Genomic DNA, 17,024 nt, shown 5'->3' on the forward strand with positions numbered 1-17,024 from the left:
GAATCATAATGCAAAAATCTTGAAACACAGTGAGAACCTCACTCTTAGACTTAAGCAAGTATAGCCAAGTGGAACGGGATTTATCCTCAATAAAAGTGACAAAATATTTGTAACCATCCCTGGAATCAACAGGGGCACTCCCCCAAAACATCTGAATGTACTAAAGCAAACAACTCAGTTGATATACGAGTACTGTGAGAAAAAGGAAGTCTATGTTGTTTAGCAAAATGACAAGGATCACAGGTACTAGAGTCATGAGTCAAAGACATATCAAGTGCATTTAAAATCCAGTCAGATGGGTGACCCATGCGCAAATGCCACAATCTAGAAGTCTCCGCAACACTTTTCCTTGCAACGAACGCATCATTATGAAGATCTAAAGTGTAGAGATCATTTTGAAGCCACCCTTCACCAATCATCTTCCTGGTGACGCGATCCTGAAAGAAAACCTTTTGAGGAGAGAAAATAACATTGCAATTCCATTCTTTAGTACACTTGGCTATAGATATCAAATTTGAAGATAAATCAGGAACCCACAAGTCATCTGAATTTTTTGAAAAAATTTTAAGTTGTCCAACACCTTGAGTTGGAACCTGCACTCTATTAGCAATAGTATTTGGAAGATATGATGCACTAGTGGCAGTGTTGAATAACATATGTGAGGAACCATACATGTGATCTGTAGCACCAGAATCAATAATGAAACAATTTTTAGAGATATCATTGAGAGCATGAACATTACTAGATGTCTTGACCATATTTCCAAATTCATTGGTAGAACCAGTAGTGCCAAAAGAGGTTGTTCCATGTGTTTGAAGCAACTGCTGAAACTGGTGTGCTAAGGTCTCAAGCTTGGATTGGAAATCAGTGGTATTGGCTTGAACCGCCACCTTAGCATCCTGACCCTTATCTTTGCTTGGACGAAGGTGGGCATGCCGGGCCCAACACTTGTCCTTTGAATGACCATCACGATCACAATATCATAGTGAAAACGGTTTTGTCCCTTACCTTTTCCCTTGGTAGATCTAGTAGTTTTATCACCTTGCCATTTGTTATTGGTTGTAACATTATGAGCCGAGTTTTCAGTGGAATCCTTTTTAGGAATGGAAGCATAATTCATTGCATGGCGTCTTGTTTCTTCTCTTTGTATTATAAAGCAAACAGAAGCAAAAGAGGGAAAGGTGGAGCTCATATGGACTTGACGCTTGAGGTCTTCGTACTCGGGTTTAATACTAGCTAACAACTGAAAATTTCTGTCATGTTCTTCATGTTTAACATAATTAGCAACAATCTGAGTAGAAGGCCTATATTGATGAAGTTCGTCCCATTTTTTCTTTAAATTTCCAAGGTGTTCAGTAAAGGATTGGTTGGAACCTTGCTTGGAATGTGTAAGTTCCTGTTACAATTCGAAAATGCGAGATGCATTGTTCGCCTGGCCATACGTCTCATTCAACGATTCCCATAGAGATTGGGCAGTATCTGAATATGCAAAGATCTCATAGATGTGAGATTCCATTGAATTAAAAATCCAAGTCATGACAGAATGGTCACTGGCTTGCCAATCAATAAATTCGGGATCAGCCTCAGAAGGGGCTTTAGTTTGGCCATTGATATGTCCGATTTTGGATCTGCCTCCAAGAGCAATAATCACAGCTCGAGACCAAGGAAGAAAGTTCCTTCCATTCAACACCATAGAGGTGAGACGTTGGTTGTTTGCTTCATGCGACACAGCCTTAGTTGTACCAAATCCAATACCAACATCTTTGCTAGAAGCAATATCTTTCTCAGACTCAAGATCAGGCATGATAAATCCCAAAGAAACAAGAGAACAAAGTTGAAAGAAGAGAGCAACTTATCTGGAAAGAAGCACACTCGCAGAGATCATGAAACAAGGGAGGAACACTCCTCAAACGATCTCAAGAACACCGAATAGCAACCTTCGATGAGAGGAAGATCAATCCAGATAAGAATCCACAAAGAAACAGATTGGAATTACACCCGCTCTGATACCATGTTTCAGTTTTCAAAGAGATACATCCACAAGGAAGAATGCAAGAGATTAACGAGGTTCGGCCATGGATGCCTACATCCTCGGGTAAAAGCTCCTAAATCTTTTTTCTTATCTTCGTTGGCAGAGTGATTACCATTAAATAGATGGAGTACAGGAGAAGTTTCTATACATGGGATGCAAGGAAAAGGAAACAAATATTCTACACAATATTGACCATATCTCCTTCTAAGAATAGGAGCTCGGATCACCAACTTTTACGGTAGCCATTGCCGCCATTGCTGTGAGATTTCCTGGTTCTTCCTCACAGTAATGGAGGCAATGGCTACCGTAAAAGTGGAGCGAAAGAGGCAAGAAGAGGATGTACTCAAACACGATTTAGGAGATAAGGATATTTTGGTCATTTACTAATTTATGGCTTGCTGGCATCATCACTTAACATGTTCACCCTAACGGAATGGGTATTCTGTCAGTCCCAGGGGGTCTGTAAGTAAGGTTTTATAAACAAAGAGGGTGTACATGTAAGCAGGATGGTGTACAAGATGTTTACTCAAAAAAAAAAAAAAAAAAAAAAAAAAAAAAAAAAAACCAAACTTCTTAGCCATGGTAAGGTAACAACGCAATATGATTCCCCACAATGTGTTAGCGGCTCGATCTTTGAATATTGAATATTTGATCTGCTTTTTAAATCTTGCTATTGTATTTTGTTTTCTTCGCCCTGTCATGAAACCTTGTGTTTTGTCTTTTATTTGTTAAAGGTAAAATGCTTTTTGTGTCGGGGGTGGTAAAATGACCGCCCCACTCCCCTGAGTGGTAGAAAATATCAGCCCCATGTGTCTGGGCGTACTTTGCTCCTCTGACAAAATCAACCCTATCTTATTTCTCCACCACCAGGAAATGACTCTCTGCTCCCTATTGATTGAATAGATACTTCTTTGGCTCTTGCCTGCCCATGTATCCTCTATTTAACACTTTTACCTACTAGCATCTGTGTTCACTAACTGGTAGTCTTTTACCCAAAAAAAAAAAAAACCTTGTAGCCATAAAAAATGGCAATATAGTACTCAATCCAACAACCTTTTTAGTCTATTGACTTCAAAAAATACGAAGAAATTGATAGAAATTATTGTCAAAGAAAATGTAGGTCGCCCTCCATGGCTCCATGTTCTAAATTAAGTTTGGTTGATTCAATTGATCTACCATGCCTTTGCAGTAAGTAGAAATATATTAATTTTTCTATGTAGATCCAGAGCTTTTGCCACTTTTACACCATCTGCTTTCCTGAAACCTAAACCACCAATAACGTACTTTGCGTTAGATTCTCAACTTCCCCATTAATACCAATTTTCAAGTGTGGGGAGGGATGAAGTTTTCATAGAGGAAAAAGGGTGAGGTAGTTTGATGGATAAAGAAAAAAATCTAGAACCCTGACATTACTGGTTCCTTCTTTTCTCTTTGCTTATTTTAGGATGTCGGAATGCAGGAATATTAGGGAAAAAAAGTTGTTTAGCTTTTGGAAGGAAACCACAAACCATGAATACTACCTATTAATAGAACCTAAATATTTTTCCTTTAAAAAATAAATGGGAGAGGGAGGGACACGAGCCGCCGGATACATTGGCATCTTACAGGCCAAGCTAGGGGTAAAATCGGGGTTGGGCCGATTTTTTTTACAACCCCAGCCCAACCCTGATCCCTCTTAGCTCAGCACAAGCCCAACCCGGCCTTGAGATCGGGCTGAGATTTCTCAGCCAAAGCCTAACCCTATCGGGCTCAGCCCAGCCCAGCCCAGCTCGACCCTTATTGGCCTTGATCAACTGGGCTGAGCCGGGTTGGCCTTGATCAACTGGGCTGAGCTGGGTTGGCCTTGATTGACTCTGATTCTATGCATTAAGAACAAGAGAGAGAGAGAGAGAGAGAGAGAGAGAGAGAAGCTTGGCATCACATCCTGAACACATAAAAATTTGCGTCACAATCTATAGAAAATGAAATCCACTAGTGAGATGTTATCTTACACTTTAACCCAAAACTTAAAATAAATACTTTTGTCAAACTTTTGTTCGATAGACAATTACACTCTAAACAAAATTTGTAAAAGGTAAAGCATAACCTAACATAGGGTCGGGCCGGGCCGAACTCAGCCCAAAGCCTCAACCCTAGCCCAGTCCAACCCTTACCTAGGGCCTGAAAATTTCAAAATCCAAACCAAGCCATGTTTGGGCTCGGCCGACAAGGCCAAACTTACACCCCTAGGTTAAACCCATGGAAAGAAAAAAGGGAGTGCATATACAATGGGAGTCCACATGATTAATGAGGGTAGAGAAATATCAAATCAGGAGGAGTCCACATGATTAATGAGGGTAGAGAAATATCAAATCAGGAAAGACATTATATCATTAGGAGGAGGTGTTTTTTTGGAGAAAAAGTGCTATGGCGATTTTCCTTTTAACTGTTGGATTTTGTCTCTACTAGTTCATGGTCACCGGTGTTTCTACTCCGGTGGCACCTAATGCACTTCCTTCCTCCCCTACTGCGAGTGTAAGTGGAGTGAGGAATGAACAACAACATTCTTGGGTGAGCCTATTTCCGGGTGGGCAATTAAGAGAAGGTTCTGATGACTTGCGCTTTTTCGAACCATTTGTGGTGGATGGGAAGAAGGTGGCGCACTATAGCAATGAAGGCACTGCGGATGAGAAAGGTAGGTGGGAGTCAGTGCTTGTTGGGTTTGTTTTTAGCCCTAAGCCCTCATTTTCTTCCATAAAAGATTTGCGAAAGAAAAGTGGGCACATGTTGGTGAGGTTGAAGTTTTTGGCTTGGAAAGTGGAATTTTTATTTTTGATTTCCAAGAGACTGAGTTGAATCGCCAAATCTTGGACGAAGGGCCATGGTCATTGGGCAACTGGCCTTTAATCTTAAGGCCTTGGTCACCAGAAGTATCCTTGACAAAGAGGGAGGAGACTAAACTTCCTCTGTGGTTTAGACTCTATGGCCTTAACTTGCACCTCTGGGGGGCTACCTCCTTGAATCGAATTGCAAGTGTACTAGGACGTCCTCTCTATACTAACTGAAGAACCTCGCAATGTGAACGATTCTCTTTTGCAAGATTTTGTGTGTCCATTAAGGCTTCGGATGGCTTGCCTTCTTCGATTCCAATTGCACTTGATGATGGGACTATTATGGACCAGCTTGTGGAGTACGGCTGGATTCCAAAACTTTGTTCTACTTGTCAGATTTATGGACATGCAGTGAAGAATTGCCCCAAGATGGTGGCTGTTCCTGCGGTCAAGCAGGGTAAACAATATGGTGATGCAATGCAAATTGAGAACCAATGGCAGTCTTCTAGCCGTCGGCGTTCTTGTGGGAAACACTCCTTCCCACCGAAAAACACCACTGCTGCAGGTACTGGGGTGGTTTCTCAGTTACGTGATGTGGCTTCCACTTCCACGGTTATAACTGCAGTGAATAAAGCTTCAACTACAAGATCAACTAAGGTTGGTGCGTTGGTTATTGGTGATGTGGCAAAGGGTAGGAGTATCCCCGTGCCTACTATCAAGCAAGTGGATAGTAATCGTGGTCGTGGGAAGAGTCCGTTACAACCCTCTTTGGGAGTTAGTTCTTCCCCCCTCGACGTGGCTGCTGTTGGCGGTAGCACGGGAATGGAGGTGTGCTTACCTGTCTAGGCCCCTGCGTCCTTTGTTTCTGGAACTTCTCCCATTGGTGATACTTCTGCCATGGGTTCTGCCTCTGTCTCTAAGAACAAGACGGTGGCTCCTATTGTACCTTCCTTACCAATTCCACCTTCCCCTGCCGCCAATAGATTTGCGGTTCTTGAGAATGTAGAGCTTGCCTTGAACAATTATGTGCCTTGCGATGCCATGGAATAGTCAATACGTGTCCGTGATAGGAACTAGGAGCCCGAGGCAGAGCAACCCATCGCGCCGCTCCAGCTCTCCAAAGTCTTAATGATTAAGTTTAGTGTTTGAAATATCAGGTGGATGAACGACCCTGGTAAACGTAGAGCTGCGTTGGATTGGGCTGGTAAAAATAAGCTGTTGTTCTTTGGGTTGGTGGAAACCCGTGTTAAGAAGTACAATTTTGATGTTTGCTTTCGAATGTTTGGGTCTCGATGGAAGTGCCTTAACAACTCAGACTGCTGTGACTCGGGGCACATCTAGGTTGTATGGAATGAGGACTTGGTCAAAATCTCCCCAATTCTCACGACATCTCAGATCATGCATGTTAAAGTTCTCATTAAGGAGCCTTACTTAGAGTCTGAAGCTTTCTTTGTTTATGGCGCAAATTTTGCAACCAGAAAGAGCTGATCTGTGTTTCACTATCACTTACCTGAAGACCTTTATTTCTCTGCCTTGGATTATTCTTGGAGATTTTAACTCCATTTGTTCTCCTTCAGAGAAGCTAGGGGGTAGGGTTGTAACTTCCTCTATGGTGCAACCTCTGGCTAAGTGTATGATAGATAATTACATCAATGACTTGAAGTGGTCTGGGAATCATCTTACCTGGAATAATCGAAGCAGTGGTGATGATTTCATTGCCTCTAAGTTTGACAGGGCACTAGTTGATGACAAGTGGCTAGATACTTTTCCATCTTCACATGCTGTTTTCCAGAATCCTAGGGCGTCGGATCACTCGCCAGCGATGGTTTCTCTGGAACTGAGTTCTGTGAGGAGAGGTAAGCAATTCTACTTCTGCCATCATTGGGCTGATCACGTGGAATTTATGCCTTTGGTTCGTGAGGTATGGAGCTTGCCATCCTCTTCATCCTCTAGTTCTCCCATTTAAACCCTTGTTAATAAACTTAAAGCCCTCAAAGTTAGACATAAGGGATGGAGCAGAAGAACCTTCCACCGGCTTTACAGGCAGGTTACGAATCTAAGTAAGGAGGTTGATCATCTCCAAGAACAACTAAGTTCTTATCCTTCTGATTCGGCCTTACTGGAAAGAGAGAAGTTGTGTTCTGGCTAGCTTCGTCATGCACTCATTGCTAGAGAGGTGAACTTAAGACAGAAGGCGCATATTCATTGTCTTATGCTTGGTGATAATAACACTGATTTTTTTCATCGAGCAGTGAAGGCAAGGTGGAGTAGAAATAGAGTCACCTCGATTTGCAGTGTTGATGGTGTCCTTATTTCTGATGAGGAGCAGATTCGACATGAGGCAGCAAGATACTTCGTGAACTACTTCATGGGAACTCCGCAAGTAGTCTGCTCCCCCATTGATCTTCCAGTGGACCGTTCTTTGGACTTCAATGAGGTTGCTCTACTCTCCAAAGAATTCACAAGAGAAGAAATTAAATCGGTGATCTTCGCTGCTGATGATGATAGTGCTGCTGGCATGGATGGGTTTGGTGCTTTCTTCTATAAAAGGACATGGTATATAACTAGAGAGGATGTCTGTAGAGCTATATTAGATTTCTTCAACAACCTTCACCTACCGGATCAAGTTAAGCTGTCTAGGCTGACTCTGGTTCCTAAGGGTATGGTTCAAACTACCTTCAGTGATTTTCGTCCGATTGCGGTAAGCTCTCTTATTTATAAATTCATTGTAAAACTGTTGGCCAACCGCCTTAAGTTGGTGATGCATAAGCTGGTTGGGTTTAACCAGTCAGCTTTTGTTGAGGGAAGACACATTGCTGATAATGTACTCTTGTGTTAAGAACTGTTGTTTGGTTACAACTCTAGCAATGGTATGCCTCACTTTGTGGCGAAGATAGATTTGAGGAAAGCATACGATTCAGTGCAGTGGAGTTTCCTTTTCACCCTCTTGAACCAGTTAAAATTTCCGCCTTGCTTTATCAACTGGATCTCACGGTGTATTGTGAACCCGGGCTATGTTGTGTTCCTAAATGGTGCCCAATCTCCTTGCTTCTTTGCTAATAGGGGGCTTCGACATGGTTGTCCCATGTCTCCCTTTCTTTTTAATATTGTACTCAAGGTATTCTCTGATTCCTTGGCAGTAGAGGCAGAGAAGGGCACTTTTGCTTATCACCAATTCTGTGACAAACATAGGATCACCTCGGTGTGTTTTGCCGATGATCTTTTTTTGTTTGGGAAGGCGACAAATGGTAATGCCACGGTTTTGGAGTGGATTCTTAAAGATTTCTCGAGTCTTTCTGGTCTCTCTATCAACAATGGCAAGTCATTCATTTTCTTTGTTAATTGCAGTAGTGAGGTGAAGTAATTCTTTGAGAGCATATTAGGGATTTCGACAGGGAGTCTACCAATCAAATATTTGGGCGTTCCTCTTGCTTCAAAGAGCCTCAAAAGCCATGATTTTGTGGAGCTTAATTCAAAAGTGGAGAGTAAAATATCATCTTGGAAGACTAAATCCTTGTCTTATGCAGGGAGGCTAGTCCTCATCAAGTCCGTATTGATGGGCTGTATCTCCTATTGGATAAATGTTTTCCGCCTCCCTCAACAAACAGTTGCAATCTTAGAAGGGATGATGGCAAAGTTCCTCTGGTGAGGGACCGCCGATAGTGGTACTTACAATGTAGCATGGAGTGCAGCTTGCCGCCCTAAGGAGCAAGGGGGTCTTGGCCTATGTCGGCTACGTGATTGGAATACAGCAGCTCTTATGCAACATGTTTGGACTATTTCTTCCAAAGAACAATCTTGTTGGGCTCTCTTTGTGAGGCATAGATGGCTCAAACGTCATTCCATATGGTCACTGCCGATGCCTTCACATTGCTCTCTCACCTTCCGTGAAGTGCTAAAGACTCGTGGTGTCGCAATTGGATGCACAAGACTCTTGATTAAATCTGGTAGTGAAACTCTTCTTTGGTCAGACCCATGGCTACAGAATGGTCCTTTGGGCCAACAAGGAACCTTAATTGCTGAGGCCCTTGGGCAGAGTCCCTTTGATCGGGTTGAGCAGCTGATTATTGATGGGAGCTTTTGGGATTCTTCTGTGCAGGACCATGGTACTCAAAGACCGATGGAATGATATTATGGAAACCAAAATTCATACAAGACTACAGGCTGATTCCGTGGTTTGGACACCCTCTTCTAATGGGAAGTTCTCTCTTCGTACAGCCTGGGAAGCTGTTTGTGTTCAAGGCGTGAAGGTGGAATGGTATGATCTGGTCTGGTTTCCCTTTGCTCAGCCACGGTTCTCCTTTATTACCTAGCTGGCATATTTGGGTAAGCTAACTACTCGAAGTAAACTTGCGCAGTGGGGGTTATTGTCTGATTCATCCTGCCCTCTCTGCTAAGGCGATCCAGAAACTCTTGACCATCTGTTCTTCCAGTGCTCTTTTGTCTAAAGTGCTCTTTTGTCTAAAGTGGTGTGGATGGATGTCCTTTGCTTAAATGGGTTTCCCAGAGATCCTTTGGGATCATGGAATGCGGAGATATGGTGGCTGGGGGCGCATTTCAAAGGCAAAACAGTCCTAAACTCAATTAGGAAGTTCAGCTTTGTTGCCTCTGTTTATTGCATTTGGCAAGAAAGAAATGCAAGGACGTCCAAGCAACAATTCAATTCTGCAGCTTTTGTGCTACATCATATCATTTCTGATACACAAGGTGCTTTCTCAGATCTACATGGAGAATAAAGCCCTCCTTTGCACTCCCAGCTGTGTCTTCACATGTGTGGCCTCCCCCACCGTGTGGCTGGACGTCCCTCAATTGCGACGGTTCAGTCAAGTATGGTATTAGTGGATATGGTGCCCTGGGTCGTGATCACTTGGGAAGACCTATTTTTGCTATCTCTGGAGGCGGGCGTGATGACAACATTGTGCGTGTAGAGCTCATGACTATAAAGTGTGGACTCCAGAAGGCTCGAGCTTTGTGCTTACCTCAGATTCAGGTCCGATCGGACTCTTTGGTTGCAATACAGATGGTTGTGGGGGTTTTCCAGATACCCTGGGACGTTAGATGGCTGGTTGAGGACATTGGGGATCTGCGGGACTCCTTTTATAGTTGCTCATTCTCGCATCATGTTCGTGAGATTAACGCCTGTGCTGATTTCTTGGCGAATTTTTGGCATTCGGATCAAGAGATTTCTCTTTGTATTGACTCTTTACCTGATGCTCTTTCTGTACTCATTCAGAATAATGCTAAGGGAAAGAGATATTTCAGATTGTAACTTCCAACCTAAAATATATTTAATACAAACTCCCTTTTTACTAAAAAAATAAAAACATGAAATACTTAAAGGGGGGGGGGGGGATATGCTCAAGGTTTATAAGAGGGGAATTAGGACTCGGATTGGTCAGAATCAGAAGAAATCTGTTCCCCCAAATGATCGAAGGAATCCAAAACATTAAATGCTTAAGGATGCTCTGGAATTTTCTTCGGACACCTCCTCACCTTCTTGTGATGCAGCAGCATAGATGAAATGGACCCCAATTTTCTTCACCCCAAGTTTGATGACCCTCCCAGGCATATAATCGACGCAAATGGTTCTCTTGGCTGAAATTTTGATAGTATCTCCATGTTCAGCTTTCCAAACACAAATCGGTATCTTGATCATCCAAGTAGTCGTTTCTACATAGTCAAGTGAAATTACACTTTCGTGCCTCCATGTAAAATTCTTTGATTCATTAGAAACTTCAACCACTGCTTTAACAAATTTGAAGTTCTGTAACAACCATCCTTCTTCTCCTCGGCCGTCCGAACAAACAATGCATAAAATCAACCCTTGCATCTCCATTTTAAGAGGTTCAGTGACCTGACAAGATAATGAATGTGACTCACTTCGAAACTCAAACCACACCGGAACCTCATTCCCACCAAAAAAGATGTCACAGGTCTTATGATTTTCAAGGTCTTTAGATATGTGCTCCTCCTGTAAGTCCATGCAACCAATCAAAACCCATTACATATTTAACTTTTTTTTTTTTTCTTTCGTTCTTCTTTGAGCCCGGTGTGCTCTTGAAAGTTGAAACCATGGAAAGAACGAAATGGATTTCCTCCAGCCGTGGCACGGGAAACTGGAGGGTCCAACCCCGTTAGACACGATAGGAAAAACACAGGGGTGGTTTGGTCATTTCACAAGTGAGGCCTAGGTGAAATGACCAACTCCTGTTTTTGGGGGTGGTGTCAGAGCGCTGGACCTTCCAGCTCCCAGCCACGGCCGGAGAAGAGCAGATCCTGGAGAGAGAGAGAGAGAGAGAGAGATAGATGACGAACCTGAGAGATTTTCTTTTTGATATCACTTTTCAGTTTGACGCAGTTACATAATTTTATAGTTTCTGCCGACTTCAAACCCTCCAAGCCATCAACTTTTGTTAGCTTTTCACAATATGAAAGATCTAGCATCATTAGGTGCTCCAAGTTTGACAGATTTGGTAAACTTTTCAATATCTTGCAATAGGATGCATCAAGAGAACGCAAATTTGATGGAAGCATTGGGAGTGATTCGAGTTTCTGGCAATTCCATACGTTCAGAGTTTCGAGTTTTGAGCAGCAAGAAAGACTGTTTGGAAGAATCTTGAGGCTGCTGCATTGGCTTAGATTCAAGTTTACAAGATTCAGGAGCCCTGAGAAATCCGGCATATAGGATAGGTTGCGAGAATAACTAAGATTGAGATCCTCCAACTTTGTGAGATTCTGAAAGAAAGGGGGAAAATTAGTTTCCAGTAAAAAAAAAAAAATAATTCAAACAAATATAGGAAGATTGTACTCACAAAATTTTGGCATATATACCTTGGTTTCCAACCAAACTTTTTTGAGTTTGCTCTCTTGCATGTCAAGAATAACAAGGTTCCCCAAATGAAAATTACTTGGTATAGATTCATAGGGGAATGCTTTCCAATTAAACCATACTAAGTTTTCGAAACAAATACCCCGCTCTTGAAGAGATTGTTCCCAATATAAAGTGATGCCAGATTCTGGACTTTTAACTTTGAGTAATCTTAGATTAGGCATACCAAAAAATCCTTTAGTGATCTGCGAGTCAAACTCATTTGCCTTTAATTGAAGGCCTTCAACTGCATCAGTTCCCTGATAAAAAGAGAGAAATTAATAATAAAAAGAAAATGCTAAAACAGACAATGTTAAGAGTGATCGAGGACAATATTATGCATGTGTATGTGTGCAGAGTCCGGATCTTCTCCAATGACATTTAATTAATCACCAGAGTCGATCTCTCCAACCATCCATGGGATGTGGGGATCACCTCTGGGATGTGGGGACTGCAGCACCCCATGGATGGTGGGAGATCGAATCTGATGGTTAAATGTCATTGGAGAGGATCTGATCGAATTCATGTGTGCATGTGTCATGTGTGATTGTGTGTGTGTGTGTGTGTGTGTGTGTGTGTGACTTGATTAATTAGTGTGCACAGGGTGTGTGTTGCTAATACTATATATAGTGTGTTTACCAAAAAATAAATATACTTACAGTGTGGTTTAACAGTATATCAAGGGCCTCTCTAGAGTCCCACAATCTGCTACGTTTTCCAGGCTTCTTAGGAGACTGTCTACGAACAATTTCCCTTCCCATGTCTCGAATGAGATTATGCATACATAGTCTGTTATCTTCATTAATTGTAACCAGAGACCTTTCTGTGAGAAGTTTAATTCCAATTTCTCCACCTAGACCACAAGCATCTAGAATTTTAATTGCAACTTTTTTGTCCTTTCCAATGAAAAAACATGATATATCAAGGAAAATGGTCCGGCTGAAATCATCTAATATATCATAACTTATTTCAAGCTGTTTAAAAATCTGATCATTGAGTATCTCTCTTAATTTCTTCAATTGAATTTCCCACTCAGTTTCTTTTCTTTTGCATAGAAGAGAACCCAAAATCACAAGAGCTGATGGAAGTCCCCCTGCATAATGTATTAAATCATTTGAGAGCTTCTCATAGCCTTCTAATGGATGCTTTTGTCCAAAGGCGTAACAACTGAAAAGTTGAAGGGATTCACTTTGATTCATTGTCTTGACAATATATTTTTCATCCACATCCAATTTATTTAGTAAATGTTCATCTTTAGTTGTTACAATGATTCGACTTCCCGGACCCAAACAACCACGCCCTCCAACCAACTTATAGAATTGTTTCATTTCATACAAATCATCAAGAACAATAATAACTCTTCTAGTGCGTAGAAGTTCTTTGATAAAAATGATTCCTTTATCCTCATAGTCTATGTCTATGTCTATTCTCCTGAAGACATCAGACAAGAGCTGATTTTGTAAGGGAAGTAAACATTTATAACGCCTTGAATCCTCTCCTACATAAAGAAAGCTGCTACCTTCAAATTTTGTAAACATGCCTCCAAAAACGGCTTTTGCTATAGTTGTCTTACCTATTCCACCAACACCGTATATCCCTATGATGCGAACAGTATCCAATCCATCATTTAGCAAACAACCTATGCGCTCAATGTGGAAATCTAACCCAATTGGATATTGTACAGAATACGATAGTACCCATTTCACTTTTTTCAACACTTCTTCAACAATTAACTTTGTAAGCTCCGGCTCATGCCTGACCATTGTGATATAAATAAAGAATTATAAAAAAAAAAAACACACAAACACACACACACAATAAAACTTTAGTTACTAAATCAACAAAGCTGGAACTACAAGGAAGCATGAACTAAATTTTAATATGCATAGTAATGGTGTTACTAATGAAATTAAGTTTCCTTTTCAATAATAAATTATATATATATATATATATATTAATAAATTAAATTTTTTTAGTTTTTTTTTTTTGTAAACAACTTTTATATATCATAAAAAATTCTTTAGTTATGATACTCAAAATTAAGGGTGTCAATTGCAAACTGAAATTAATTACCAAAATCAAGTCGAACCATTTAAACCAAATCCAATAAAACTATTTACTAATCGGTTTGGTTTAGTTTTAAAAGTTAAACCATTTATTAAATGATTTGGTTTAATTTTGAATCAATGATTAAAATGAACTGGTATGCCATTAGACCGGTTATACATATTAAACCGATTAAAAACCAGTTAGTCATGAGATTCTACATACGTTTTCTATTGTTTGTAGTGAATTTGAACTATAAATTAATTTAACCCCTTTTTTTTTCTTTAAGTCATAAATTGAGTCTAAATGTCACGGTTCCAGCCTAACAAAAATAGGTTTGTTCTCGAATGGGCCCAAAATTGTTAACCCAAAAAATCTATAAAACCCATTAGAAAACCATTTAACCAGAACAGTCTATTAAGCCCTTATTTTTTATTTGGGATAATGGAACCATTTATACCTTGAACGGAACTTGAACCTAACCAATTAACACCCTTACACCAAATCTCATGTCTCCCTTTTCTCTTTCCAAACTTAATTATATTGGAAAATACCATTGTAAATCTTCCTTAAAATCTCTCCCTTTCCCACTATTCTATCGAATATCTAGATCTATGTATTAAAACATAAAAGGAACCAGCTAGTGTCTTGCTTGCATAATTTTTTTGGCAAGGTATCTCTATTTGGTCGCATGGTTTTTACACAAGCGTCTGGGTCAATGGGAGAGCACGCCTGAGCATCTAACCACGGGGCAGAGGCGTCATTTCATGGTGCCCTGTGAGAGAGCGTAGGAAACACCACCAAGTAGAAATCTTTTTCCTATTTTGGGAAAAAAGATCTGTACTTGGTGCTGTTTCCTACGCCCTCCCTCAGGACACCGTGAGATGACGCCTCTGCTCCCTAGGTAAATACGCAGGCGTGCTCACATATTATAAAGGGGCACCGTTCTCTGAATGGGATGTAGGGGCTACGCTGCGTGCACCAACCACTACGAGCGTGTGGGTGCATTGAACAGTTAAATTTCTGTCATTCATGGGGCATGGCGGTCATTCCGCCCCCGCTCCCACACAGGGAACTACTTTAATTGTGATTCTAAGTATTAGTATTCTATCAGCATATCTGCCAATAAAATTAGTATCGATCTCCCGACACGGATTGGGTGGATTGGCCAAAAAAATTGGTTTATGTAATTATTACATTAGTATTGGCTCGAATGCTCGATGCGGCCTAATTCCATTCAATCGGTCACATAAATATCGACCGAGAACGATACGTATATCAGTATCGTATTATTATTATCTACCATGGTAGATAGAACTCAAATATTCTTGCTAAATAAAGTACTTACGGAAGAAAATTTCCTTCTTTGTTGTTGCCAGCATGTGCCGAAATGGAATAATCTACTCACCATATGGGTTTGCAAATAGCTGCACTGAGTTTATTGTATTTTCAAAAATACCCCTATTAAGTATTAATCAGAATGGGAATCTATTTCGGATCATGATCCTCTGCTGCCGTTTGCCCGTGCGGCCAACGTGCAGCCTCACACAGACAGGGGCAAAATGACTGCCTGTGCCCACCTGGCAGTAGGTATGGCGGTCATTTTGCCCCTGCCTGTGAGAGGCTGCACGCCAGCCGCATGACCAAGTGGCAGTAGAGTATCCAATTTGATCTATTTCTGCACTATGGGATGCCCGACCAGGTCATAAACATACTGTGCAAACAAAAAAAATAAATGGACAATTTCTTAGATTTCTTAGATAAAAACGGAAATTACAAGATAAATAGGTTTTAAATTTGTTTTACATCCACTACTTTCCAATTTGAAAAGATTTAGTCAATCCTCAAAGTTAGTTAATGTTCATGCCACGAAAGAATAAAATAAAAGTAAACTCCCAAAATTGCTCTAAAAGTCTGTTTTAAACCACGATGGGAAAAATAGGAGGGAAGGGGCAGACAACTTTCTCCACCTGTTTGTTTGTTTGTGTTTTTTTTTTTTTTTTTGATCGAGTTTCCTTCCACCGATTGTGAATGAGATCCCATTCACCACAGGACGGGAGAAGGCGGGAATAAGTATTGGAAGGGTACTTCGCAACATACTAAAACCATAGGAGGGGGGTTGTGAGCCCTAAGATGGTGGGTGAACCAAAAGGGGCGACGCACTATGCCCAGACACATGGGGTAGGACAAATACGTTATTATGGTCATTAGGGGGGCAGGCCAGTCATGTTGCCCACCCCATGTGTTTGGGCGCATCCCGTATCCCAGTGCAAAGAACATTTTCCAAAAAGAAAAAGGTATACTAAACATAGAAGTGGAAGTAGTAATTTGTTACCCATTTGCAACATTTGCTTGATCCCACCCTGACAAATTCGCAGCTTCATTGAGAGCAGTCGTCCACTGTTCCACCATCTTGGTGGGTAAAATCTTTTTGTGTCCCTTAACTGCCTCACCATAAGTGTTACGTTGATGCCTGACATCCGATGGATCCAACTTGTAGAAAACAGGCATAACCGTTTCTATTCGGCCATTTTCTTTGTGAAATTTGAGGATCTCCACCAGCTCAAGAAGGCACAAACTCGAAGAAGCATATTTCTCGGAGAAGACGACAATGGCAATCCTAGAACCTTGGATGGCTTCCAAACGTTGTAAAACGATCTGCTTTCCTTTGTTTAGCTCTTCGTTTCTAAAGATGTGAATCCCATTCTGCAACAACTCATTAATGAGGTGAGCAACGAAGCTCTCACCAGAGTCTTGACTGCAAAAACTCACGAAGACATCATACTTCCACCAATTGGAAGAAGAAGAGTGTCCATAGGTATTCTTGGCAGCCATGGCCGGTCACAAAGCACAAGAAGATCAGATAAACAATGATTTATTAATTTCTTCTACCAAGAGAAAGAGAGAGAGAGAGAGGACGTACAACTGTACAAGGCCACCTTTTGCCCATAAGCCTTTCTTTTGAGGATAGAAAATAATAGAGAAAATTACTTGGACACCCCCTGTACTATGGTCATTTTGCTTACGATTATCAATGTTTGAAACAATTACTTGACACCCCTTGAAACCTGACGGTGTTAGTCTGCTGTTAGTGTTTAAAAGAAAATGTCTATTTTACCCTTATCACCTATTAAATAGAAAACAATGAAATTTGACAGTTTTACCCCCTTCTCCTCCTCCTTCCTCATGCAACCCCACCGCCCCTACCCCTACTGATTTCAAACCCTAATAGATTTCAAACCCAAATCGATTTCAGAAAAGACATGGG

The 17,024-nt window shown here is 41.1% G+C and overlaps 2 protein-coding genes across 2 annotated transcripts; both read right to left on the reverse strand.

The window, feature by feature from the left end:
- Positions 1-10,267: 10,267 nt before the first annotated feature.
- On the reverse strand, positions 10,268-12,036 carry LOC122662445 (disease resistance protein LAZ5-like). The gene is made up of 3 exons (XM_043858076.1): positions 11,674-12,036; positions 11,158-11,577; positions 10,268-10,807 (listed from the first exon to the last, which is right to left on the reverse strand). Exons 1-3 carry the CDS (start codon positions 11,893-11,895, stop codon positions 10,289-10,291), a joined length of 1,161 nt encoding a protein of 386 aa, XP_043714011.1. The 5' UTR covers positions 11,896-12,036; the 3' UTR covers positions 10,268-10,288.
- Positions 11,940-16,591, reverse strand: LOC122662918 (disease resistance protein RUN1-like). Its single transcript, XM_043858619.1, has 3 exons — positions 16,092-16,591; positions 12,370-13,465; positions 11,940-11,957 (listed from the first exon to the last, which is right to left on the reverse strand). Exons 1-3 carry the CDS (start codon positions 16,589-16,591, stop codon positions 11,940-11,942), a joined length of 1,614 nt encoding a protein of 537 aa, XP_043714554.1.
- Between the last annotated feature and the right edge of the window lie 433 nt (positions 16,592-17,024).

Source organism: Telopea speciosissima, chromosome 5, assembly GCF_018873765.1.
Source record: "Telopea speciosissima isolate NSW1024214 ecotype Mountain lineage chromosome 5, Tspe_v1, whole genome shotgun sequence".
NCBI classification, from domain to species: Eukaryota; Viridiplantae; Streptophyta; class Magnoliopsida; order Proteales; family Proteaceae; genus Telopea; species Telopea speciosissima.

Excerpts from the sequence above, each read along its gene's own strand:
- LOC122662445 (XM_043858076.1), bottom strand. The coding sequence starts at position 11,895 with ATGCCTAATCTAAGATTACTCAAAGTTAAAAGTCCAGAATCTGGCATC. Across the intron at positions 11,578-11,673 it reads AAGTTTGGTTGGAAACCAAG|AATCTCACAAAGTTGGAGGA; the intron begins GTATATATGCCA and ends CCTTTCTTTCAG. Across the intron at positions 10,808-11,157 it reads TCAAAAAGAAAATCTCTCAG|CACATATCTAAAGACCTTGA; the intron begins GTTCGTCATCTA and ends TTACAGGAGGAG.
- LOC122662918 (XM_043858619.1), bottom strand. The coding sequence starts at position 16,591 with ATGGCTGCCAAGAATACCTATGGACACTCTTCTTCTTCCAATTGGTGG. Across the intron at positions 13,466-16,091 it reads CAAGCAAATGTTGCAAATGG|GCATGAGCCGGAGCTTACAA; the intron begins GTAACAAATTAC and ends CACAATGGTCAG.